The sequence below is a fragment of the Heterocephalus glaber genome, unplaced genomic scaffold (genome assembly GCF_053883595.1).
Source record: "Heterocephalus glaber isolate CG9 unplaced genomic scaffold, H.glaber_assembly_v1.0 deba00001504, whole genome shotgun sequence".
Classification (NCBI taxonomy): domain Eukaryota; kingdom Metazoa; phylum Chordata; class Mammalia; order Rodentia; family Bathyergidae; genus Heterocephalus; species Heterocephalus glaber.
In genome coordinates, this window is record NW_028258324.1 from 10,793,334 (window position 1) to 10,820,313 (window position 26,980).

Consider the following 26,980-nt stretch of genomic DNA (forward strand, 5'->3'; position numbering starts at 1 on the left):
AATACCAAACCGGCATTCCAAAAAATTTTAGACAATATCCTAGGAAAAGACAATGAGGATCACAACCCCAGGAAACCCAGCAGAATGAATCCACTGGGCGTGACAAATTAAACGCAAAGAGGGAGAATCCAACAAAAAGAAAAAGTCATGACAAGGCTTTGAAAACTTTTGACTTCATCTCCCTAATGAGTGTATAATTCAATCTTATTATTGTACTGATTAGTATTTTTCTGATTCTAGAATTGCACACCATTCCTTGTGCTATACTGGCTATTTATCATCTTCTTATGTCTACATTTTAATTGGGTTGTCTATTAATGAGCTCTAAGAATTCTTTATATATTCTGGTCATAGGTTATATACATTGGAAATATGGTCTGTTTAAGGACTACTTTTCATTTTAATGATGTCATTTAAAGTTCTAAATTTTGATGGAATCTCATTTATCAATTTTTTTCTTTTATACATCATGTTTTTTTGTATCCTAGGTAGTTCTTGCCTACCCTGAATTCATAAATATTTTCCCTTATAATTTCTTCTTAAAGTTTTATACTTTTAGGCTTTCTTATTTAGGTTTGTAGATCCCTTCAAGTTATTTTCATGTATGGAAAAAAAGGGTTGAGATTAATATTTTATATATGGATACCAGGTGTTCTAGTGCCATTTGCTGAAAACACTCTCTCTTCCTTGGCTCTTGAATTGAATTTATATTCTATAAGATGCTAATGTTAAATAATCTTTCAAAACTCAGTGGACCATATATGTGTGGTTCTATTTCTAGATTCTCTGTTTTACTCAAATGATCTATATGTCTTTCCTTACACTAACACTCCCTTGATTACTGTAGCTTTAGAAGAAGTCTTAAAATTAGGTACTAAACATCTTTCAACACTGTTTTTGGTTTTGTTTTTGTTTTTAACTTTTCTAGGTCCTTTGTACTCCCACATAACTTTTAAATTTCAATATCCAATTCTTCATTTATAGCAAGTATACACAGATCTGAATTTTTATATATACCTTGTGTTTTCTAATCCTGCTAAATTCAAGTACAAGTTCTAGGGGCTCCTAGAGATTTCTTAGTATTTTCTCTGTAGATGATCATTTCATCTACATATAAAGATTTTGCCTCTGCCGTGCCAATCCTATCCTAGTTGTGTCATTTTATTGCCAGATTATTTTGGTTTAGACCTATGTTTCAAAGTCTAATGGACAGATGAAGAGTAGGCATATATGCCCTTGTTCCCCACTTTAGGGAGAAAGCATTGTATCGTCTCCATTCATAGAAGGAGTTTTTGTTGGAAGTATGGAGTACACGTCTTTGATCTGTTGAGAAGCTTCTGTTCTACTTCTAGTCTCCTGATAGCTTTTACCATGAACAGCTGTAGAATTTAGTCCAATACTTTTTCTCCAACTAGTGACAGAATCATATGGTTTTCTCCTTTCCTCTGTTAAAATGATTACTTTTGGGGGTGGATCTTCCAATGCTGAACCAACACTGCCATCCCTATAAAAAAATCACTTTCTACATACTGCCAGATCTGACTTCCAATAGTTTGTTTTGTTAAACAAATTTCTATGTATGTTCATACTTTTTTCTATTATCTTTATCCAGTTTTAGGATTAGCACAATGTTGAGTTCCTAAATTGAGGGGAGAAGTGTTCCTTCTTTTTTCTGCTTTAAATGTTTGATATAATTTATCAGTTAAAATGTTTATGAGCCTGCTGTTGTCATATAGGTAGGTTTTCAAGCTAGGAATATACTTTCTTTAATAGGTGCTATTCAAATTTTATATTTCCTCCAGAGTTAGTTTCATTAATTTGTCTTCCAAGGTACTTCTTAGAAGTTGTCAAATTTATTTCAAAATGATTTTTGTAATATGCTTTCTATATCCTTTTAAATTCCGTAAAATCTTTGGTAATGTCTCCTAGATCTTAATATTGTAATTTAAAAAATGTATAACTGATATTGTGTAACAGGAAGAAAAGGCCTAAAAGAGCAGGGTAATTGGGAGGGGTAGGGGAATGGAAAAAAGGGAAAGGGAAAAATATGAGAAGAGGAAAAAAAATGGAAACAAGATCTTTGCAAATAGGGAAGGGTGGAGGGGGTGAAGGGAGGGCAAGGGAAGGGGAAAAAAAAAAAGAACCAAGAGACTCATGTAATGGTACAAGATCCCAGTGATGAATATAACTGTATTTTATACCTAAAATGTACCAATAAAGTTAATGGGGAAAAAAAATTAAAATCCAGTATTTCAAAACATGTGCTATGAAGCCAAAGAAATATGTCAAGGGAAATTAGTAGTATTAAATTCTTACATCAGAAAAAAAGAAAGAGTTTGGATTGCTAATCTAAGCTTCCATCTTAATAGGCTAGAGAAGTAATGAAAAATAAAATCCAGGACAGGTCAAAGGAAAGAAATGATATAAATATGAGAATAAATCAGTGAAATTAAAAATAAAACTATAAAGAATACTGAATTAAACCAAAATCTAGTTCTTTGAAAAGATCTGTAAAATTGATAAACCTTTAGCTAGAGTAACCAAGAAAAAAAAAACCAACAAACACAAACCAGGAGTTAAGATACTACTATCAGAATGCAATGGGGGACATCACCACAGTCCCCTACATATTCTAAAGTAATGAAGAAATATTACAAAAAACTTTATACACATGAATTATACAACTTACAGGAAATGGACCAATTTCTTGAAAGTTGCAAGCTATCACAGAAGACTCATTCAAGAAGTAGATAGCCTGAATATTTGTATATCTACTTTTAAAATTAAACTTGTTTAAAACCTCTAAGACATGCTAGGCTCAGATTATCTCATTGGTAAATTCTAACAAATATTTAGAAAGAAATAGCATCAATTCTTCACAAAATCATTCAGAAAACAAGCAAATGAACAGTTCATAACTCATGTTATGAGAATATTACTAATCTTATGCAAAACCAAAGACAGCCTAAGAATACTACAGATCAATGTCCCTTAGAAACATAAAAACAAAAAGTGTTTGTACAATGAAATCAACACAAAGTGTTATTCAATTAATTACAGCAATATAGGAAGAGAATAATATACTATAAACATATTTGGTTTATTTTGGGAATGTAAAGCAGGTTTAATGTCTGAAAATTAATATATGCTATTCACTATATTAATAGGCAAAGAAAACTGCAGAAACATATCAATTGAGTTAGAAGGATGCATTTGACAAAATTTATGAGCAAACATCTATCTATAAGCAAAATATCCGTTCATGAGAGAGCCTTATAGCAAACCAGGAATAGAAGAGAATCTTCTTAATTTGAAAAAGGGCATCCACAAAAAGTATATAGCTTACAGCATTTTAAATGGTGAAAAATAGTGTACTTTTTCTCTAATATTGGGAAAAAGTCACAGATGTTCCCTCTCACTGCTCCTAATACCATTGAACTAGGAGTACTTCCCAGTGCACTAAGATAAGAAAGAGAAATAAAAGGCATATTGTTGTTCTGTTTACAGGTGATGTATCTGTCTTCATAAAAATGTCAAGTAATGTAAAAGGAAAAGCTGTTCATACTAGTAAGAGAATTTATCATGGTCACAGCATTCAGAGTTAAAATTACCATTTCTCATACCTCAAAAATAGAAATACTTAGGTATAAATTCAAAACAAACAAAAACCTCCAAACATATGCAGTAATTGTATGGTGAAAACTATAAAATGGCACCAAACAAATTAAAGAGGATTTACATAAATGGGGGAGTCATACCATGTTTATAATTTGAAAAATTCAATATTGTGAGGTTGTAAATTCTGTCTAAACTGATCTATAAATTTAATGTAATTTAAATCGAACTCTTCAGAGAATTTTATAGAGATAATGTGATTTTAAGATTTAGATGATAAGGCACAATAATTAGAATGACAACTAATTTAAAAATAAAAAGTCAAAGTATTGCCACTACTTAAATTATTAAAACTACAATAGTTACAACCATGTGATACTGGCAAGAGGACAGATAACATACATCGGTGGGACTGGCCAACATGATTATGGAAAATTAAATTTTTATAAATGTGCAATGGCAATATGATTGTGAAAGGGCAAAGGAACATATATTTTATTTAAAAAGATTTCATATGGAAAATAAGCCTTTAAAAAGATATTCAGCATCTCTAGCCATTTGGAAAAGGCAAATCGAAACCACAATGAGATATTGTTTGTTCATTTTTTTTTTTTTTTTTGAGATTGGTCTTATATTGCCCAGGCTGGTCTGGAATACATGGGCTTAAGTGATCCTCCTGCCTCTGCTTCTTGAGGAGCTGGCCATACAGGTGCCAGGCTGGCAGTTTCTTATAAGACAAAACATATATTTACCAACAAACCCAAAACTGTATTCTTGGGCATTTAATTTAGAGAAATGAAAAATTATCTTCACACAAAAACCTGTATATAAATGTTTATAGTGGCTCTACTCATAACTACCTCAAACTGGAAACAACCTAAATGTCCTTCAGCAAATGAATGGATAAACAGTTGATGGTGCAGCGATACCAAGAAATCTTTCTAAACAATACAAGGAACTCTTAGAAGTAATGGGAAAATTAGATCTGGACCAGGGAATTTGGGGGGGAGTACAGCTGTTCTATATCCTGAGTATGGAGATTGTTACATGAATCTTGGTATGTGTTAAAAGTCAGAACTACACTATGTACCAAAAAAAGTAATTTTTTCTGAATGTTATTTTAAATAAAAATACTAACCACACCAAAACAAAAAGGCCCAAGTAGAATTAAAACAAAAACAAAAATTTGGATAGTTCAAACAGGTACAAAGGAAAAAGAGAAAATCATTTCAGACTTAATTTCTACATCTAAAAATTCAAAAGTGGGATTATAGCAAATATACTATTTGTAATCTGCTTTTTTTATTTAAATCTTCACATGTTGGTGAATATGTGTCATTATTTTAAATGGCTGGATAATACTCTATTTTATGATGGGTTATGATTCATTTACACAATCTCTTTTTGTGAGGTATTTTGCTTTTCCCAAATACTTTGTTAATATAAACAACGATGCGATGAACATTCTGATATAGGAATCGTTTTTCTTTTTCTGAATTTTTATTAAAAATTTAAAAAATATTTTAAATAGTGCCTTAATTTAACATAATAGTGGGTTCAAAGTGGTATTTTCATACATGTGTATAATACATTTCAATCATATCCATCTCCCCATTACCCTCCTTTGCCCTGCTCTCCCACTCTCCCTTAGTCCCCTTCTCTTGTCTAACAAAGGTCTCTGACACAGGCATATTTAACACTTTTCAAATCAGTTCCTTTGAATAAATATTTGTATATGTATGAAAGAGCATTAAGATTTTTTAGGGATTTATTAGATACTGGCAACCTTTTCCCATGAACCATTTTATTGGTTTATGATCCTACCAACAGTGCAAGAGAATGCCCATTTTCCTCATTCTTACCGTGTGTGATGGCAAAATTAGCTACAATATTTTGTCCTTCTTCCCAATGAAAGGCCTTCTGTTTCACTCCTTGAATTTAGACTGCATTAGTGACTTAGTTTGGCCAATTAGCATGTGGCAGGAGGGCTGTTATACAAGTTCTGAGCCTTTGCTGTTCAGATGTTGCAGCTCTGGCTCCCATTCTTGGGATCCCCACCATAACTGCCCTGTGAGTGGGCAAGGCTGTGGATGTGACACCGCATGGAGCTGAGCACAGCCTTTCAGGTGAGGTTTTCTGGGACCAGCTGGTCTCCAGCCAACCCAGCAGCTGACAACTAACACACTTGCAAGCTCAGCCAAGAGTTGCACCCACTGGGTACGGCTCACATGAGAACCTCGCGGCAACTTGCAGACTTGCAAGCTAGTGGATGCTCACTGTTTCCAGCAGATGAATTTTTCTGGTGGTGCATAATGCAAAAATAGGTTACTGATGCTGACAGTCGCTTTAATCAATCTTTTGCATATTTATCAATGAATAACAATATCTCATTGTTTTGTGTATTTAATTTTTAGCGTAGTATTGTTTTCCTATATTTATTTGCCATTTAAATTCCCATTTTGCAAATTGACAATTTTCCTATTGATTTATTACTTTTTTCTTACTGATTTTGTAAAAGCTCCTTTTATTAACACTTTGTCTGCTAAATGTGTTGCAATTACTTTTTGCAGAAAAGCAATACTGATTTTCTTATGTAGCTCATTAACTTGGTCTGCATTTCAAAAAGGACAATTTTCAAAACAATTAACAAACACAAGGATATAAGGGTATTGCTTTGAAGAAGTTGACCTTTTTTTTTTCTTTTTTTTCAGTACTGAGGACCAAAACCATTGCCTTTTTGCCAAGCTACATTCTGGCCCTTGTTATTTTTTTATTTTTAATTTTGAGACAGGGTTTCCTGAAGTCATCTAAGTTGCTCAGGCTGGGCTTGAACTTGACATCTTCCTGCCCCAGCCTCTCAGTGCTGGGATTAACACTCATTCTTGAAATATAGTTTCTAGTGTCAAAGAAATTCTGCCTTGTGATTTCATAATGAAGTCGTTATTTCAGAGTTCAAGGCATATTTCAGTTCTGGTCATAGGATCAGGTGACATCACCAGAGTAGCACATACCCACAGTCTTCCTCTGGTGCCTTGTGAGACCAAAGCGACTCCATTTTGCTAAAATCCACTATTCCTCTAGTCTCTATTGTCCTCACAAATTAATGGTTAAAATGTGCTTGCTCTGGGACAAAAGACACAATCTGTAACGAAGCAAAGTTCCTAAGTTAATTACTCAACCATCTGTTTGCCCAGGAAATGAACGTTCCGGGTCCACTATCTATAGAACAATCTGTCAATGTGCTGACCATCAGTACGTGACAGTCGACCACTCACCTTTGTCTCTCTTTTCCCCTGCAAAACCTACATGTAACCGCCCCTCAAACTCCCGATGGGCCTAGCCAATCAGAAATATACACTTCATGCTTGCTAAATGCCAACCAATCATGTAACTGCTAAGTGAAAAATCTCCAAACCTGGCTGTAACCACAATAAAAACCCTGCTAATTTGAAATTCGGGGCTCTCAATTCTGATCCGCTGCCTCGGTGACGGTTGGGAGCCCCTGCTCGAGCTTGAATAAACGGCCCTCGTGTGCTTACATCGGAATCAGCTTCCTGGTGGTCTTTGGGACTTCCCGATCTGGGCATAACAGCCTGAGGCATGGGCCTGTTCTACTTTGCCTTTTCATCTTCTCTGCCTAAAACATGCTGAGGTGTTTTTTCAAAGTGAGCACCAAGTGGCACATGGCTGCAGTGGCTTGTGAAAGATGAATTGAGAAACATGCTCAGTCTCCACTCTCGTAGTTCCCAATTCACAGTGTTCTGAGAAGTTTTGCAGCAAAAATTGTTTGACCCAATATTATACTATCAAACATAGTTTGGAAAAAGCTGGATTGGAATAATCTCTACAGGTTTAGAAGAGCTGTGAGTGAACATATCATTGACAAAAGGTTCAGCAACAAAGCTCTCTCCTAAACTTCTCATCGTGTCCAGGTACTTCCAACCTCTCCCAATTCAGCCATGTCTCTGCCGAAGAATGATGGAGCTGAAAAACAAAGCACTATAAACACCCTTCCAGGGCTGGAATTGAAGTAGTTTCATACTAGGGGTATGGTCCTTGTCCATACATTCTCTCCAGATCTCTTTCAATCAAGATTTATCTAAAGGTCTAATATGCTCAGTCACCATTTCCAGTTCATTCTCTTTTTTGCAATTCTCCTTCCCCCTTGGACAGGGACCAATGTCCAAGTTCTCCAGAATCTCATTTCCTGTTTCTTTCCCACAGCTGTGCTGCTGCTCAGTAATGCCTCAAGGAGAAGAGGAAAGTCTTGGCCTCCCTGCTCTGTGTGGAGTATAAATTTTGCTCTCCTTCACAGATGCATGGAGGGACTTCTGGGAGGTTCCTCTGGCCCCAAGAGCTGGATTTGGGCTTGGTATGCTGTCTCAAGGTGAGTGGCCTTCACGAGATACCTTCATACTTCCTAAGTGGACAGATTGTGCTGATTCTGTCATTCCTATACCAAATAAAACTCTTAATTTAAGAAAAAAATGTCAATTTGACCAACCTCCAATTATAGAAAGTCATCATTTGGAACAAAATTCATAGTCAGACCTAAACCCTAAGTACAAGCAGACACCATCACACTGATCCTGCCCATTAACCATCATACTGAATGTAAAGGAGGCCTTTCCTAGGACTGTAGGTGGCCAGGCTGGTTTCTCTCATATCATTTCTCCCTTGCTCTACCAGTTGTCATGCAGATAGCATTTCTGAAGCTGCAGCTTCAGCTGTCTTAGTAAAAGCATATGAAGGATTCTTATTGCCCCATGAAGTGGCTTCCAGATACTTTTCTTAAATCCTACCTGCTTACCTTCTTTCCCCCTGCCCTCTAAGAAGCAGAAATGCACTTTCAATCCCAAACATGTTTTGTGTACTGCCTTGGGCCTGCCTGTACCTTGTGGATTTCTCCTACCTGATATGTTATCTCAGATCTCTTCAGGTTTCACTCAGGATTTGTCTAAAGGTCTAATTTGGTCAGGTAACCTAGTGCAGGGATGCCAAACAGGTTTCCCGTTGTTCACTAACTCTTAACTGATTGGAAGTGGCTGCCCAGAGCACTGATCAAAGACTGTCAGGCATGTGTGTGTGTGCGCATGAGTATGAGTGTGTGTTTGCAAATACATGCATGGGTAGATATGTGCGTTCAGGAGCCAGGGGGTTCATGTTAGATACTTGCCATCATTGACTTAGGTGTTTACTAGCTCTTTTTGTAACATGCTGCCACATTTATAACTGGGACACTGAGGGGAGCCCTTAGGCCCTGAAGTCCTTCTCCATGTCCTCTCTGATGACTTGTCTTTGTCCCTACCCTGTGCACATCCCTCCGTCCCCTTTCTGACAGAGCCACCTGCTTTCTGAACATGTCAGACACACTCCACACTCCTGCCTGTGGCCTTGAAAATTTTTCTTACAGTACCCAACAGTCAGAAAAGCCTTAGTTAAAGCATTCATAACTCTTCAACACTCTTAATCAGACCCTAGCTATGTATTCAATAGAGGCATGCCATGGTTCTGCCCAGGGTGCAGTAGTCGGGAAGTGGTGGGTTGTGCCATTTCAGGAACAAGCATGCTAGGTGGTGACAGGGGACTGTCCATTTCTGAAAATCAGTGGAGCACCACACTTACTGGGTACTGCCAGATGTAATATGAAGCCCCTCGTCAGCAGCTCAGGTAATGAGATGACAACCTAGAGTGCCACAGCTCAGGGCTGAGCCTGTCTGAGTGTCTGCTGGTATGTGATGAAAGGTGTTACTTCCGGCCTCGTGCCTCTGGCTTCTACTGGACTCCTAAAACCACAGGGCTGGGTTGTTCATGATTCCTTCTGCAGGAGGGAGCTTCACAGGGAAGTCCAGGTCTGGAAACATGGCAGTTTGACCTGACCACATGCACAGACAAAAAGGGCTGCTTCACTTATGGTCAGAGTGTCTACATTATGGGAAGGGGAACTGATGATCAGAAGACTCAACCAAAAACTGGCTCCTTAAGAATAATCTTTGAGGCTCCCTATCCCTCATGTTTACTGTCCTGTCGTCTAACACATACACTCATTACAGACCAATCTTCTGAAGTCCCTTCACATCAAGATCTAAGGCCTTTTTTGTTACTAGTTGCATAAAGTCTATCATTGAATGATAAATTAAGGAGGAGGGGAAAAAGCTGAACCAGGTTTCCCATTTGTAAAATTGAGGTGTTAACCTTCCATAGAATGTAGCTGAGGGGATTAAATGAGGTGAACCATCATAGGCACTTAGTTTGATGCCAGCCACACACCAAGTCACTGCTATTAGTGTGACAGAAAGAGTGTCTAAGAGAGCTTCTCTGTGGCCAGTGTGGATCACAGAACAGAACCTAAGGATCTCAAGGCTCATTGAATGAGGAGGAAAGTAGCACAGGGAATAATAACTCCCTGGTCATTGCCTTCCAAAAGGGCAGCTGCTGGCACAACCTCAACAGAGCTAAGCCCGAATTCTCCGTGTTTCTTCCTTAACCTGCCCCTCCGCTCTTCACACTGCTTAAGTCCCAGTGCTTGACTCCTTCTTTTCTCCTTACAACTCAAATCTACATTATGGGAAAACCTCTTGCCTGGGTTATCAGGATGCCTCCTAGGGGTTTTTCTTGCTTCCAAACTTTCTCCTGTTTATTCTCCACCCACTGGAAGCTGTCATGTTTTAAACCACCAAATGGTTTCTAACTGTACTCAGATTAGAAGCCAGCACACAGAAAGGAGCCCTTAGGCCCTGCAAGTCCTGCCCCATGTCCTCTCTGATGACTTGTCTTTGTCCCTACCCTGTGCACATCCCTCCCTCACCTTCCTGACAGAGTCACCTGCTCCCTGAACATGTCAGTCATACTCCAAACTCCTACGTGGGGCCTTCACACTTCTTGCTGCTTCTGCTGAAAGCTCTTCCCAGATGTTCTCATGGTTTTTCCTCCCTTTACCTCCTTTCTTGCTCAGGTGGCACCTCCTCAATGAGGCTTTTCTTCTCTCTCTGTCTCTCATGCTTGAGATCAAACCCAGAGCCCCATGGATGCTAGGCAAGTGCTCAACCACTGAGTTATATCCTTAGCCTACTTGTTTTTTTTTTTTTTTGGTACTGGGGATCGGACTCAGGACCTTGTGCTTGTGAGGCAGGTGGAGGACTACTTGATTTTATATAGTCCCCTCATGGTAGGCTGAATAATGGCCTTTGAATATATCCATGTCAGAATCCCTGGAACCTGTGAGAGTTACCTTATATAGCAAGGGGCACTTTGCAGATATGGCTACATTAAGGATTTGGGGATGGTGAGATTATTTTGAAATATCAGGTGGGGGCCTAAATGCAACCACATATATTCTTATAAGAGGGAGACAGTGGGAGATTTGACTACTTAAAAGGAGAGAAGGCAATGTGATCACGGAAACAGAGACTGGAATAACGGCCATAAACCAAGGGATTCTTGCAGCCAGTAGAAGCAGAAAGAGGCAAGGGATGAATTCTCAGCTAGAGACTCTAAAAGGAACCAGCCCTGCTGATACTTTGATATTAGCTCAGGAGCTTCTGGCTTCTGGAAGTATAAGATGGTGAGTCTGTATTATTTTAAGCCATGAAGTTTGTGGAAATTTGCTACAGCAACTGTAGGAACCCAATATACAACTCTGCATACACCCACATTCCCTATCATCATTCCTGCTTTATTTTCTCCTTCAGTCTTATCTGACTCATATTTTCTTTGTTAGGATTATCTGCCTCCCCTCACAAGGAGGCCAAATCCACAAGGCAGGAGCTTTTGTTTTGTTCATTAAGTGGGATAAATGGTTGCTAATCCATCCTCTGCTAGCAGGGTATCTCTGAGGTCAGTGGTCTCACCTGTCCTGGAGCTGTAGTCCCAGGAATAAGAGCCTAAAAGGATATTGATGCAGATTGCAAAGAGAGATGGCTACCTCTTGCTAGTCCTGGGTTGCTTGGCCCTTTATTACTACCTGCCAGTGTCTTGTGGAGATACTGGGTTGCCTACATTTTAGAGAGCAAGTGGTTCTCCCTAAGTGGCTATGAGTTCCCAAAGCCTTCTGCTTCGGAAGGAAGGTCATACCATTGCCCCCTTGATTTGATCAGATAATTTCTTGCAGTTAGGACATCAGCACTGAGAGCAGTGATGGTAATTCTTAGTGCTGAGCCTGTGAGAGCCCTCAGACACCAGGCTGCAGCCTCTAATACAATGTAGTTGCATTATGGGCACATAATGCAACATGGTAGGTGGGCATGGGAGTCTAACCAGGACTCACCTGCAACAGTGTCATGTTTGCAGATCCAGTCAACTGTAGTCAGCCTGGTGACATGCTTGCTGTTCTTCCTCTAACCCCCACAGGTTGTCCTGGGACAGTGAGGATCACCAAGGAAGGGCCTTATCACTGCACCTTGCTGCAGCAGACTCAGCTGTGTGTGAAATGCCCTGGGAAAGCTCAGTCTCCGGAGGCAAAGCCAAGGACTTGCCATGACTCAGGACAAAAGAGGACTTGGACATCATGAGCCAGCAGGGGGAGACTGGTTTCCAGGGGAGCTTCAGAAGCCGAGCCATGTGGAGATTAATATCTGAGACCTTTCTGGGAGAGGGATCAGAGTGCCAGCTGACTCTTGCTGGCCATGTGATCTTGGATATCTGACAGACTTTCCAAGCCTCAGTTGACTTATTTGTGAAATAAGGATAGTGAGAGTACCTATCAAACAGAATGCTGTACACGAGAATAAATGTGTAAATGACTTGGCAGAACACTTGGCACATAGTTAGCACTCAATAAATATTAAGTGTAGTGATGACAACGATGGTGATGACGATGGGGGTGGGGCTCCATGTCCCAAGGATTTCATTTCTCTATGCAAGTGAAAGGCAGGCTTGGACCACAGAGCCTTTCAGTGCTTGCTCTGGCATACAGAGAGAACAAGGATATTCCAACCTCCGCAGGGCAGGAGGACCTGCTCCTCCCAGTCTGAGCTCCACACCCTGGGCCATCTATGGCTGGACTGGCAGACCCAGGCATACAGCCACAGGAGAGGTCACAGCTAGTAGAGAATCACTTACCTTGGTTGTCATAGGAAGTGATGACCTGGGGCTGCTGACGGTGCTGCTTCTCTGCCAGGTTTCCTATTTAAGGAAGACAGAAAGGCCTGCAGTGACCACTGGGACCATGGTGGAGTTTTCCCTGAGCAGAATGGCAAGCTGTGTGTATCTGCAAGAAAGGCAGGCTGACAGGGGCCAAGTACATGAACAGGCTGGGCCTAAGCATGTGCACCTGTGTTCACATAACCACCATATAACATCCTGTAAACCAGCTCAATTACACACTTGCACAAAGTGGCCAATGCTTGTGAGCCCATGTGCACATACCTCCCCCTTATACCTCTCAGCAGCTGCCAGCACAGGCTGGGCTTCACAGAAGCTGGTGACACCTTCCAGGGTCTGTGGAACTAGAAGTCCTGACTTTGGCATCCCCAGTCAGATTCCAAAGTACTCTCCCACACATGGGTGTCTCTCTGATTTTTACACCTTTCTGTGGAAGAGGATACCCGAAGTTTTCTAGCTTAGCCTCTTGCTTCCCCCTGAGAAGAACAGGAATAGGGTGGTGGGAGTCTGCCTCCTACTCTAGCCTTGGGTTTGGGAGGATGTACACTTTGGTTCAGTTTTACAAATACTGCAGGACACGTATCATATTCAAATTCTTTCCCCACACATGAATATTACTGTCCTTGGGACACAGAGATGGCTCAGAGCATAGGGTGTCAGGCTGCTATAGAGAGATGCCTAGCTCATGCCATAGATCATTGAGGGGAAAACATAGGCTTCCTTGCCCCTCCTACAAGAAGCCTGAGCTTTACTTCATCCCCTCTTTATAGCTGCTGCCGTGGCTGTGGCCTGGTCTAATGAGGCTGCCCTTGAATTCCTGCTTCAGAGGGGTATGGAAGGGGTTCAGGAAGGCCCAGAAGCAGCAGCAGCAGGTTCTGCCACCACTACCACCCTGGCTTGCCATCATCTCCCTCTGGCCTCCTGCTGCCCTGCAGGGGGCCTGCCATTGGAAGTGACCACTGAGACCAGTGCCTAGCCCGGGAACTAGCATCCCTCTGTGGTGCTGGGCTGAACAGGTTCGATGAGTCCCTTTGTTCAGCCAACCAGATCAGCCACCCAGTGCTTCTTGTACCCGAGCCCAAGCAGAAGCCAAGCAAAAGCCAGTCAGGGTGGGCAGCTAGGGTACTGAGCTGGGCTGGACTTGTGATCCACCCAGGGTCTTGCCCTGTAGAAGCCTGCCTGCTCTAACCTTCTCCTAGGAATGGACCCAGCCAGGCCCCTGAAGTCCCTAGTTTGTGAGTCCAGCTCCACTCTGTGTGACAATGCAGGGTGATGTGGTATGCTGGGCTGGAGGCCCAGGCCAGGCTCAGGCAAGGACAGGAGGCTGCCTCCTGTAGGCACAGCTGGCTGCATCTCCAGGAGGAAACAGGATCTATGAAGGGAATCCTCAAGGAGTGTGATTGGCTGGCATAGCTTCTGAAGGGTATTTATAGTCAGGGCTGCACAACTGGTTTCCCTCTAGCTGTAGGGCATCAGACTCTGTGCTGCTAGGCAGACTTTGGCCAGGACCAAGGAAAGCAGCCAATCACCACAGGGGAAGCCCTATGTTGCTGGGCAAGCTATGGGGGTGGGGGGAGCAACTTAGCCCAAACACCTGCTGCTTCCAAAAGTTTGAAGCATTCCAGTCCCCCTCCCCCACCAACATCCAAGCCCAGGGAGTATACAGGGCAGCAACAGGGGGAAAATGTGCCCCAGTGGACCAATGCCATATTCAGCCAAATTTGTGCGCACACTACTAGCACATGCCATCAGCTGCTTCCTTCTGAGATGAAAGCCATCCAGTTGTTAGGGCTGGGCAGCCTACTGGCTACCAGCATTAGGTGCTTTGGGTACAAACAAGGCAAGTATGAGAAATGGTCAACTCCCATACCTGTACCCTGAATCTTAGCATCAGAAAAATTCCAATTTCTGCATGCATACAAACATACCATTTGAAAAATAAAACTTTACTTTAAACTACATATATTGGTGGAATAGCAGAATCATCTTTTCTGAATTCAGGACCTCTGTAGAGCCTCTCTCTAGTCCTGCATTTACCCCAAACTCTCAGTCTTTGGGGTGGTTTAGCAAGAGCTACTTTAATCATACTCTTTATAGACTGACACATCATATTAAGACCCATTTTATGTCTTTTATGTGAGCCTTGTAATAGTTATTGCATTACTTAGTGTTTTTTTAATATCTTCCCACTAACCCCCCTCCCCCAATGAGGAACTTAGAAGATGGAAAAAACAGGGTGAATGCAGTATATTTTAATACTTCCCAGAGAGCCCTAAGATGAATGTCACATGGCTCAGGCAAGGCAGGAGAGAGCTACAATAAACAAGGAGACTGTCCCTTTGTGCCCACCTGTGGCTTGCTTTGCCCACTTACCTACCCACACATTGGTCTAGCTTGAGTGCCATGCATGGCTATTTCTGTGGCTGACTGGTTTCTGGAAGTTTTATTCTTATCATAATTCTCACTAGCCCACAGCAGCTATCCTAGCTATGGTGTCTGCCTCAGTCAAGCTACAGCTGGCCGGTCTACCATCTGACAGTCCCAGTAACAAGGGCAAGGAAGTCATTGCACTTATGCATACCCTTTAGCCAGGGCAGAGAGGGGTGGTCTCCCTGGCGAGGGAGAGGAGGCTTATCTTAAAGATGAGTCCTATTCATGATCAGGGCCAAGGACATAGGAAAGCTCTTCTCTTCCAGGATATTGAAATTCTACTTAAGGGAATGTTGTTATAATTACACTAATTTTAATGTAGTGCCATGAGAACAGGGTTTTTTTTTGTTGTTGTTGTTGTTGTTGTTGTTTCTGTACTGGGGATGGAACTCAGGACCTTGTGCTTGGGAGGCAGGCGAGGTGCCGCTGATCTAAATCCCCGGCCCAAAACAGGGGTTCTTGACTATTTTGTTCCCTTTTTCATCTCCAGCATTTAAAATTGTGCCCAGTATAAAGAAAGCACAAAAGACATTTGTTGAAGGAATGAATGAGGATGAATTCACTGTTGGAATTTCATCCTTCCTTTTGTCATTGTCAGAAGGATTCCAGAGCATAGCTATTTGGTTTTATTCAAGTGTTGTCTCATTTCCCATTTGTTGAGGGTCATGCAGGGTGGTACCTTCAGACTGGCATTTGATAATCCAGTCATTGGATTCCAGGGCTCACCTGGCTGGATTCTCATGGAGCTTCTAAATGAGGCTGTGGGTGCGGAAATCTGATTCTTATTAGAATACTCCTGTGCCCATCATGTGCACTGTCAAGGAAGGCTGGGCTAGTGAATCTCTGAAGGGCACAGAGTAAGTCTTGCTGTAGTCAGCCCATCCATAATGTTCCCAGGAAAATCCTAGGAACTGCAGGGAAGACAGATGCCTGGCACCAGAGAAAAGTGGTGTTGGAAGCTGACTTCTTATTGTATTCTGGGTCCTAGATCATCAGGGAGCTATGGAACCCATGTCTGGTGCCTCTCTTGACTTCAAGTAATTCAGTTTTAAGCAGACCACTGTCCTCTGTTCAGAAAAAAATATCAAAAGATGAATAGCCTTTATGGCATGAGCAGCTGTGCCTCCTGTGGGAATACTCAAACCTCATCAACCCAAGTAAGATCAGGCCCTCCCCTATAGCTCAGCAATCAAACAAGTAGGGGGTCCAGTTTATGGTATTGGTCCCCAACAACAGTCTCTAGAACCGTAGGGTCCCTGCTGCCGGGGAAAATTTTCCAGGGTCACAGTAGCCCTAGAGGGGCCTGGCTGAGTCCAAGCAGCCACCTTTTGCTCAGTGGTTATTGGTTAGGGCTAGTCTCTAAACGAATGCAACCTAGCTCTTCCAGTTATTTTTCAATACAATGAATTCCAAAGTTTAAAAATAAAATAGAAAGAAAAAGAGAATTTACCATGAAGGTCATTTCCTTCTAATTTCTGCCATTTCCGGGTCCCATTGCTGACACCTTGGAATCCTGTGAAATGACAAAGATGATCATCAGTGTGAGGTTCTCTGCGGTGGGAGACCAAGGCAAGTGAGCCATGCATCAGCTGCAGACTTGTCTAAGTCAAAGCAGGACCGATGGAACTTGGCTCACTTGGGATCCAAGGGAAGCTGCCCTTGAATGGGATGCTTTTTGGGACATGAAAGCAACTCTCAAAATTTCAAACATTTAAAAAAGTTAAAATAGTAATTTTCAGTGGTGGTGAGTTGATTGTTTAGAATTATCCTGGGAGAATTTTTACAATATGGATGCTCATTTTCTACTCCCACATCTCCATTGCATAAATACAAAATCATTATTTTAGAAGATATTCCATATCCATTTGCCTGCCTACTTCTAAATGTGTCGCACCCCTTCAGCCCCAACCTCTCCTCCCTCCACAGTCTTGATGTGGAATGAGAAGGGTGGGTAAAGCCTGCGTATCCTGATGGGAGTGGAAAGTGGCAATTGCCTGCTCTCCTGGCCTCCCTTGCAGCTAAAGCATGGCCTAGGTCTGGCCAAGCAGATGCACCTGTACCCAAGTCTGGGGATGATGCAATGGGGAAGGGAAGAGTAATTCTTTGGCAGCAGGTAGAAGTGGTAACTGCAAGATCGAGTTCCTGAATGAACTGACTTACGTTCTGGCAGCAGGAGCCACTGCAATAAAAGTGAGTCTCTGGCATGGAAAGAGGGTCTAGTGCACCTCCTTGGTGGCCTCGGAGGTTTCCTCCTCCTTCCACTTGGAACCCTGGCTGATATACTCATGTGGTAGAATGTATGAGTCCCACAGACTTTCGGGATAAAACCTAGAGATTTGGTGCAGGCAGCTTTTGGCTTCCTCCTCCATTGCTGCAGGAAGATAGGAATTCTCCTCTCCGAAGAATGTTTTCTTGAGAAGTGTTTGCTGCTCTAAGAAAATAGCTGGGAAACTGCTAGACCTACAGAGGGAAGGAAAGACAGCCTTGCAGCCCAAGTCCCCAGTGACCAGCCTGACTGTCCTTTTCTTGCCCTCTTGTCCTTGTAATCCTTTCTGCCACAAGATCACAGTGTCTGTTCAGAGAAACTGAACTTTACTCTTTTCTTTGCAGAGACAAGGAAGAGCTGCTTCTCATGTAGAACCAGCCCATAGAAAAGATAGCTAGAAGCAGACAGGGATTTGTTTGGGATTTTATGCATCCTTGGGAAGCCTTGGAACAAGATAGCCCGGCTCAGTGTTTTCTTTCCCAAGGCTGTGTCCTGAGGAGTGGACCTTCAAGCTGGCTTAGCCTGGGGTCTCAGAATGTCACTGCCCCCCAGCCTTCAGAAGCCACGCACTTTCCCTGTTCTCCACAATGATGCAGAACTGTCTGATGTGAATAGGTGACACATCTTTGAGAAATTTCTATTAGGAAAATATTTGTAGAAAGGCAACAGAACCTATCAAGTAGGGGTAGGTGCTTTCTCCTCTGAGACTGAAGTCATGGGGGGGGGGTGAGTTGTGCCCTCAGGGCAGAACTGACATCTCGAATTTCCTGGCTTTCTTTGTGTTCTTTTCCCTCCTTGATGTCAGAGTCCTTAGGGCAGATGTTATCAGAGGGGAAGGAAGTGGGAACTTTTGGGTTGACCTTGAACTGAGCCTCACCCAGCACACCCTAGGGGAAACCTTCTGGATTGGGGGTGGGTAGTAGGAACAGTCACATTTCTATCAAGAAATTGATGGCCTCTGCTGATTTCCTACATACAACTACCCTGTGGAACTAAAGAACCAACTAACCTAAACAACCCCTGACCCCCAAATCCCTCCCAACACTGGCACACCTGTCCACATTCTCAGTCCTCCAGTCCATTTTGTTCTGCTGACTGCCTCCCCAAGTGCTCCCCAGGAGCTGTGGGGCAGCCCCAGCTTGTGTGGGGGGTGGGGTGGGTCATCACAGAACCTTGCTTTTTGGATGTTCCATGAGCACAGGAGGTCTGGGGTCAAAAAAAGCCAGGGACAGAACAGCAGCAGGAGCTCCTAGGAGCTCTAGAGCTGGAGGAGAGGTGGGGGCAGAAGTTGTTTTCCTGCAGGGGCTATCAAGCCTCACTGCTGAAGAAGTGGCATGCCCTCACACCTGTCCCAGAGGCTTCCTCAGAGATGCAGGACCTCGAGGTCCCCAGCATTCTAGCTTCCATTATTAACAATTTATACTCTATTCACCTGTGTGTCTGGAGAGTAGAGGCTGGGGTCCTGCCTTCCACTATCACTTTATAATCAGTCTCTATTGTACCAGTGTCACTTCTCAGGACATCTTCTGGACAAGTAAGATCGATGGATAAGTTCAAGAGTGGAGGGCAGATTTCAAACTCCATCCCACCTAAGCCTGTGTTCCTTTAATCCCTTTCAGGCCTTGTAACTGCAGGAGGCTGGAGGAGAGGCTCAAAAGCAGGGAAACTTAGTATTTCAGTTGTGCAAGGCCACCACGGTTCTGACTGGACACGGATTTCCCCTGAGCACACTTGAGGGGAAGGGTGCTGTGTGGGGAGCAGGCCACTGATGGGGTCAGGCTGGGGCTCTAGGCCCTTTCTCCAGGTAATTTTCCAACTCAGGTCTGCACCCTTCGGGGAGTGGCTGGGAGAAAACAGGGCACCCCAAGAGACTGGACAGAAGTCCCCTCAGGCCTGCATGAAGAGTCAACCTCAATCTCGGGTCTACACTTGCCTCGAGACGCCGTTGCCACGCACCCGTAGACACAGGCTGCTGTGGGGAAGAGTGATGGGATAGCGGACCTCATTCAGGGGCACATGGGGCGCCCTCCCGCGGGCGGGTCTTGGGGCAAGAAGGTCAGGGTGCTCGGGGTCCCGGGGACCGGACCCGGCGAGCTTTACCTCCTCCGCGCTGCAGGCGCGAGTCGGGCTCCGCCTGCGGGTTCAAGTGCGTGCCCTCCGCGGCGCGCAGCTTCTCCGAATGCACGATCAGCAGCATGTCGATGGCCACGGCGTTGCTGTCCTTCTTCAGCTCCATGATGCCGCCGCCCTCCCGGCCGGCGCGCCGCAGCTGCTCGTGAGGCTGCCTGCGCTGCAAATGGCCCCGTGAGCGCCGCTGCCCGACCTGGCGCGGGAGCGGGCGAGGACGCGGGAGAGGGCGCTGCCCCGCCGCCCGAGTCGCTGGGCGCCGCGTTTCGCTGACTCTGCCAAACACGCCATTAGGGCCCGCCCGGGAGGGCGTTATCCTAATGGAGCGGCTCTAAGTCACCTTTGAAAGGAAATCCCCGGCCCGAGTCCTGACCTGCGCCAAGGCCTCGGTGGGCAGTCCGCAGAGGCCATTCCAGACCTCCCTCCCTGCTCCCCTGGCCTCTGACCCCATGCGCTTGAAGCGCAGGTCCTGGCCTCCACGGCTCTTCTCACTTTGGCTGGGTGCTGCTTCATCCCGGTCAGCTGGGATGGGGCGTCCCCAGAGCGCCCGGAACAGGCCTCCAGAGAGAAGCCACCGGCCAATATAGAAATCGCACAGCGCTGCCAACATTGGGCGTCTGTTCGGGACAAGCAAGACAGCAAGGGGCTCCAGGTTGAATGGCAAGTTGTGCAGTCGCGGGCCAAGCTTTGGCTTCGGCTGCATTCATTTCCTGGGTGGGCTTTGGACAGATCTGGGTGGGGTATTGTGGTCAGGACCTACACCTGGTTATCGATTCTTCCAGAATTTGGGTCATGCCCACTGGGTATCAAGCTAAACTCCTCTTTGGCATGAAATGAAAGTCTTGAAATCTCTATTTCTTCTAGAAGAGGAGTTCCTGCCCAGACAGCAAAGGAGGAGGGAGAGAGGAGGGTGAGGTTTGGAGCTGCCTGCTGCTGTCAGCCAGCTGGACCTGAGTGGCCTCTATTTTTAGCAAGGCCTGGCCTACCCAGCCAACAGTAGCAGAGCATTTGGCTGTAGGTCTAAGGCGTGTTTACATGGGCATCTGCCTGCTAGCCTTTGGCAGTATGGGCCCACCAGGTGGGCAACCATTCCCTAATTTGAATTACCACCATTAATAAATGGGCCTACATGGAGCCCTGTGTTCTAGGACCCCTCCCCACTTTGATGTACTGATGTCCTGAGAACTCTCACATTGTCCTTGGAACAGCCTGTGTTACACAGGCTGTGTTCCAGTACTAGCCCCCTTGTTTGCTGGCCATGTGACTTGGGACCAGCCATTTCCCCTTCATTTCCTCACCCATATCATTGGTAATGAACATTCTCATAGAACTGTTGTGAGAATGGCATGCATGTAAGGTGCCTCGCACATGTTAAATGGTCTCCAAATATGAGCTGCTGTCATTATTTCATTTTAGAGGTGAGGACAGGGACAGGTGGAAGGACAAGTTAATGAAGGAGCTGGGGGAGGGCATATAGCCACACCTCAATTCTGATGGTCTTACCCCAATGCCTGTGGCTCAGTCTGGTCTGAGCACGGGCTGCTGCTCATTGTATTACCACTGCCTTCTTACCTACTGAGCATCTGTCATTGGCTTCTGATAATGTGGCCCTAGAGTCGATAGAGAGCTGAGCCCACGGATGGACAGGTGGACATGGGTGACTCCCAAGGGAGGTTTTCTCCTGCTAAAGTGAGTCCTGTTTCCATGTGTGTGGGCACGCACAGACACACTCACACATGCTCACACAAACACACCCAGCTAGAAGCTGGAGGAAATAAGAACTATGGGCTGTATAAACCACTTGGGGACTTAGATTGCTGAGGCAAGATCCCACTAACCTGGGACTGGATCACTTGACTCTTTCAAAGGACAGGTTGTTGAGACACAGAAACTACCAACAACTCTTGCCCAGTGCCCTTGTTGCTGGATGGGGCTAAGTGGGGACAGTAGGGAGGTTGAAGTCCCCTTACTTTATGGGTAACATTCCCATCTCTGTACCCTCACTCCCATGCTACAAAGTGTCACTTGTAGGAACTCACTCGCCGCAATGTTCCCTCCCAGAGCTGCCTCTGGAGAGGATGCTAACTTGGGGTGTGCTGGAAGACAGGGTGAGGGCTCCTGCTTCTCTGCTCTGTCTGAAACCTAAGCCTTTGGAACAGCACTTGCTTCTCATCCTCAACACTACTGGCATTTTAGGGAGATAATTCTTTGATGTAGGAGGCTGTCCTGTGCATTGTAGGATATTTAGCAGCATGCCTGGGATCTATCTACTGCATGTCAGTGGTACCTACTTTATAATCAGGACAACCTAGAGCTTTGACATACTCTGACAAATGTCTCCAAAATCTCACTGAGAACACTGCTTAGTAGGGCATGAGGGCCAAATTCTGAAACGGGTCAGCTTGAGTGCTCTGGGAGATGCTACTGCTGGTGGATCCAGATGTTTGGGACACCTGGATCCAGTGCTCCATCTTATGAATGTTGGTGCAATAGCCCAGCTCCCGGGCCTGCAGAGCAGAAAGATGAGATGCTCCTCTCATTTCCCACTCTATTCCCATCCCTGGCCTCAGTTGACCTAGCTATATCACCTTCCCATATCCTATTCTTGGATGGACAGGGAGATATGGGGAAGGTGAGGTAGCTGAGGGGATTTGGATGTAACAGGAAAAGAGAGTAGGAGTGAAGACTGAGGCTACTGAATAAAATTTAGACAGAGGTTCTGACCCATTGACCCAAACCCTGCCTCCAGCTCCTCCTCCAGGACAAAGAACAGACCCCCAAACTGCAGTTCACACTCCAGCCCCACCTCCTCTGTAGACCCATCTCTTCCTCTTTTCCTCCTGCTATTCCTGAATATGCTACAGCCAAAGCTGTCTCTTTTTCCACAGCCCCCATACCTGGACTTTCTGCTTCTAGCTTTTTCTCAGCGTAGTAACTTCTCCATCTTGTCCCCATTGAATAACATGAGCTTCAAAGATCTCTGTATTCTGAACTAAGTAATCTTCAATTTTGTCTTAGAATCTGACAAATCAGGGGCTACCTCCATTCTTGGACAAAAATTTTCATTATTTTAATCATAGCAAATTGGGCCGGGAATAGGAGCACATGCATGTAATCCCAGCACTCTGGGAGGCTGAGGAAAAAGGATTAAAAATTTGAACCCAGCTGGGGCAATTTAGTGATTTAGTGAGGCCCTGTCTCAAAATAAAAAAGGGCTGGGGATGTAGCTCAGTGCAAAGGCTCTGGGTTCAATCCCCAGAACCACCACCAGAAAAAAAAAAGTTGGAAATTTTAGAACATCAGTAGACAAAGTAGCTAAAATACTAAAATAGAGTATATGTTGTATAACAATGTTTTGGTCAATGGTGAACCAAGTATACAAAGGTGGCCCCATAAGATTATAACAGAGCTGGGAAATTCCTGTCATCTAGTGGTATCATGTCTGGGGCAATGTGGTGGCACAACACATCACTCCTGTGTGTGCAGTGATGGTGGTATTAACACACACAGCATATGCAATAGTACAACAGATAATACTCGATAGTTAATAAATGATGGCATTATTGCTTTGCATATTTACTACTTTTATCATTATTTTAGAGTGCATTCCTGCTACTTATAAACGACTACTGTAAAACAGTCTGTCATGTGATGCCTGCAGCAGTCTCACATATCTCCAGTTTAGTGAGTCTCGTGTGTGTGTGTGTGTGTGTGTGTGTGCATGTTCATGCATGCATGTGTGTACCAGATAGCCCTGGTGTAATAGGCTATACCATTTAGGTTTGTGTAAGTACACTTGGTGTTGTTTGCACAATGATGAAATCACCTGCGGATACATTTCTCAGAATACATTCCCCTTGTTAAACAACATATGACTGTTGCTGTATTGTCACCTCTATCTTCTCAATTTAACACATAGACATGACCAGATATCACTCACACTGCTTCCACTCCTCTGCCTGCAGATGGGATTTGTTGCCTCTGAATGGTTCTGGGTTCCAAGTGGGATTTGCTGTCTTAGAGATATGAAATGGTCAATGTGGGGAGGACTCACTCATAGCAGTGGACACCTTCATCCAAGAGGGGTGTGTCCTGATTTTCACTGTGCTTTTCCTTAGGAACAGTTTTTCAGGAGCCCTCAGCTGTCATACCTCTTTTTACAACTCCTGAGTTGCCCAGAAGGATGCTTCTCTCTTATCCACAGATATAGTGGGACAGTCTTATATGTAAGGCTTTCAGGAGGGATTTGCAGACAGAACAGCCTCTTCTCTGTGGATGCAATGAGGAAGGGGAAACTGGGAATGGGGTAAAATGGAGAAAGCAACAGACCATGCCCAGGAGCAGAGGCACATGCCTATAATCCTAGCACTCTTGGAAGCTGAGACAGGAGGACAGAAAGTTTGAGCCCAGCTTGGGAAGCTTAGCAAGACTTTGTAATAAAATAATAAAATAGGGCTGGGGATGTAGATCAGTGCAAAGATTCTGGGGTCAATTCGTTTTTGTTTTTTTCCCCATTAACTTTATTGGTACATTTTAGGTGTACAATACAGTTACATTCACCATTGGGATCTTGTACCATTACATGAGTCTCTTGGTTCTGTTTTTTTCCCCTTCCCTTGGCCTCCCTTCACCCCCTCCACCCTTCCCTATTTGCAAAGACTTTATTTCCATTTTTTTCCTCTTCTCATATTTTTTCCTTTCCCTTTTTTCCATTCCCCTACGCTTCCCAATTCCCCTGCTCTTTTAGACCTTTTCTTCCTGTTACACAATATCAGTTATACATTTTTAAAAATTACAATATCAAGATCTAGGAGACATTACCACAGATTTTACAGAATTTGAAAGGATATAGAAAGCATATTACAAAAATCGTTTTTGAAATAAATTTGACAACTTCTAAGAAGTACCTTGGAAGACAAATTCATGAAACTAACTCTGGAGGAAATATAAAATTTGAATAGCACCTATTAAAGAAAGTATATTCCTAGCTTGAAAACCTACCTATATGACAACAGCAGGCTCATAAACATTTTAACTGATAAATTATTTCAAACATTTAAAGCAGAAAAAAGAAGGAACACTTCTCCCCTCATTTTAGGAACTCAACATTGTGCTAATCCTAAAACTGGATAAAGATAATAGAAAAAAGTATGAACATACATAGAAATTTGTTTAACAAAACAAACTATTGGAAGTCAGATCTGGCAGTATGTAGAAAGTGGTTTTTTTATAGGGATGGCAGTGTTGGTTCAGCATTGGAAGATCCACCCCCAAAAGTAATCATTTTAACAGAGGAAAGGAGAAAACCATATGATTCTGTCACTAGTTGGAGAAAAAGTATTGGACTAAATTCTACAGCTGTTCATGGTAAAAGCTATCAGGAGACTAGAAGTAGAACAGAAGCTTCTCAACAGATCAAAGACGTGTACTCCATACTTCCAACAAAAACTCCTTCTATGAATGGAGATGATACAATGCTTTCTCCCTAAAGTGGGGAACAAGGGCATATATGCCTACTCTTCATCTGTCCATTAGACTTTGAAACATAGGTCTAAACCAAAATAATCTGGCAATAAAATGACACAACTAGGATAGGATTGGCAAGGTAGAAGCAAAATCTTTATATGTAGATGAAATGATCATCTACAGAGAAAATACTAAGAAATCTCTAGGAGCCCCTAGAATTTGTACTTGAATTTAGCAGGATTAGAAAACACAAGTTATACATAAAAATTCAGGTCTGTGTATACTTGCTATAAATGAAGAACTGGATATTGAAATTTTAAAGTTATGTAGGAGTACGAAGGACCCAGAAAAGCCAAAAACAAAAACAAAAACAAAAACAGTGCTGGAAGATGTTTAGCACCCAATTTTAAGACTTCTTCTAAAGCTACAGTAATCAAGGCAGTGTTGGTGTAAGGAAAGACACATAGATCATTTGAGTAAAACAGAGAATCTAGAAATAGAACCACACATATATGGTCCACTGAGTTTTGAAAGATTATTTAACATTAGCATTTTATAGAATATAAACTTGATTCAAGAACCGAGGAAGAGATAGTGTCATCAGCAAATGGCACTAGAACACCTGGTATCCATATATAAAAAATTAACCTCAACCCTTTTTTTCCCTACATGAAAATAACTTGAAGGGATCTATGAACCTAAATAAGAAAGCCTAAAAGTATAAAACTTTAAGAAGAAATTATAAGGGAAAATATTTATGAATTCAGGGTAGGCAAGAACTACCTAGGATACAAAAAACATGATGTATAAAAGAAAAAAATTGATAAATGAGATTCCATCAAAATTTAGAACTTTAAATGACATCATTAAAATGAAAAGTAGTCCTTAAACAGACCATATTTCCAATGCATATAACCTATGACCAGAATATATAAAGAATTCTTAGAGCTCATTAATAGACAACCCAATTAAAATGTAGACATAAGATGATAAATAGCCAGTATAGCACAAGGAATGGTGTGCAACTCTAGAATCAGAAAAATACTAATCAGTACAATAATAAGATTGAATTATACACTCATCAGGGAGATGAAGTCAAAAGTTTTCAAAGCCTTGTCATGACTTTTTCTTTTTGTTGGATTCTCCCCCTTTGTGTTTAATTTGTCACAACCAATGGATTCATTCTGCTGGGCTTCCTGGGGTTGTGATCCTCATTGTCTTTTCCTAGGGTATTGTCTAAAATTTTTTGGAATGCTGGTTTGGTATTCATGAAGTTCCTGAGGTGCTCTTTATCATGAAAGCATCTTATTTCTCCATCAATTTTGAAAGATAGTTTTGCAGGGTACTTCAATCTGTGTTGGAGGCTGTTTTCCTTTAGGGCTTGAAATACATCACTCCAAGCTCTTCTTGCCTTGAGGGTTTGCATTGAGAATTCTGCTGTGATTCTGATGGGCTTTCCTTTGTATGTGATTTGTTTCTTTTCTCTCACTGCTTGTAGAATTCTGTTCTTCTGTTGGATTTCTGGAATCCTAACTATTATATGCCTATGTGTAGATTTTTTTTGATTAAGGCTAGCTGGAGTCCTATATGCCTCACTTATCTGTATGTCAAGTTCTTTTCCCCTTCTTGGGAAGTTTTCTGCCATCACTTCTGTGAACAGTTTTGTTTATGTCATCTGCACTCTCTCCTCTTTCTTCATTGACTCCAATCAGTCTTATGTTATTCTTCTTTGCATCGTCTAGCAGCTGCTGGATTGATTTCTCATGTTCCCTTACAATTTTAAAGCAATTTTTCTTTTCCTCACTAATTGCAATCTTATCTTCTATATGTGAAATTCTATCCTCACATTGGTTCATTCTCCTGTGCAGACTTTTGATGCAGTTTTTAATCTCTTGGAAATCTGTTTGCATCTGTTTTATGGATTCTATTTGTTTCCTATGTTGGGATTCCATCATGTTCCTCAGATCCTCTATT

General features: G+C 42.9%; 1 protein-coding gene and 1 long non-coding RNA gene across 3 annotated transcripts in view; one reads left to right on the forward strand and one right to left on the reverse strand.

Moving 5' to 3' along the window:
* Nucleotides 1–19,782, reverse strand: part of Ky (kyphoscoliosis peptidase) — a 49,697-nt gene extending 29,915 nt beyond the window's left edge. For both annotated transcript variants that reach the window (XR_015440816.1, XM_004834273.3), the window contains exons 1-3: nucleotides 19,514–19,782; nucleotides 16,598–16,660; nucleotides 12,676–12,738 (exon numbers count right to left, since the gene is read on the reverse strand). Coding sequence is in view for 1 of the 2 variants with exons in the window: in XM_004834273.3 (XP_004834330.1) it covers nucleotides 12,676–12,738; nucleotides 16,598–16,660; nucleotides 19,514–19,649 (262 nt within the window). In the remaining variant the exon portion in view is untranslated. The remainder of the gene's footprint in view (nucleotides 1–12,675; nucleotides 12,739–16,597; nucleotides 16,661–19,513) is intronic.
* LOC110346099 (uncharacterized) lies at nucleotides 7,106–12,358 on the forward strand. Its single transcript, XR_002389931.2, has 3 exons — nucleotides 7,106–7,547; nucleotides 7,840–8,002; nucleotides 11,965–12,358. It is a non-coding gene; the product is annotated as an uncharacterized LOC110346099 (long non-coding RNA).
* Nucleotides 19,783–26,980: the final 7,198 nt, after the last annotated feature.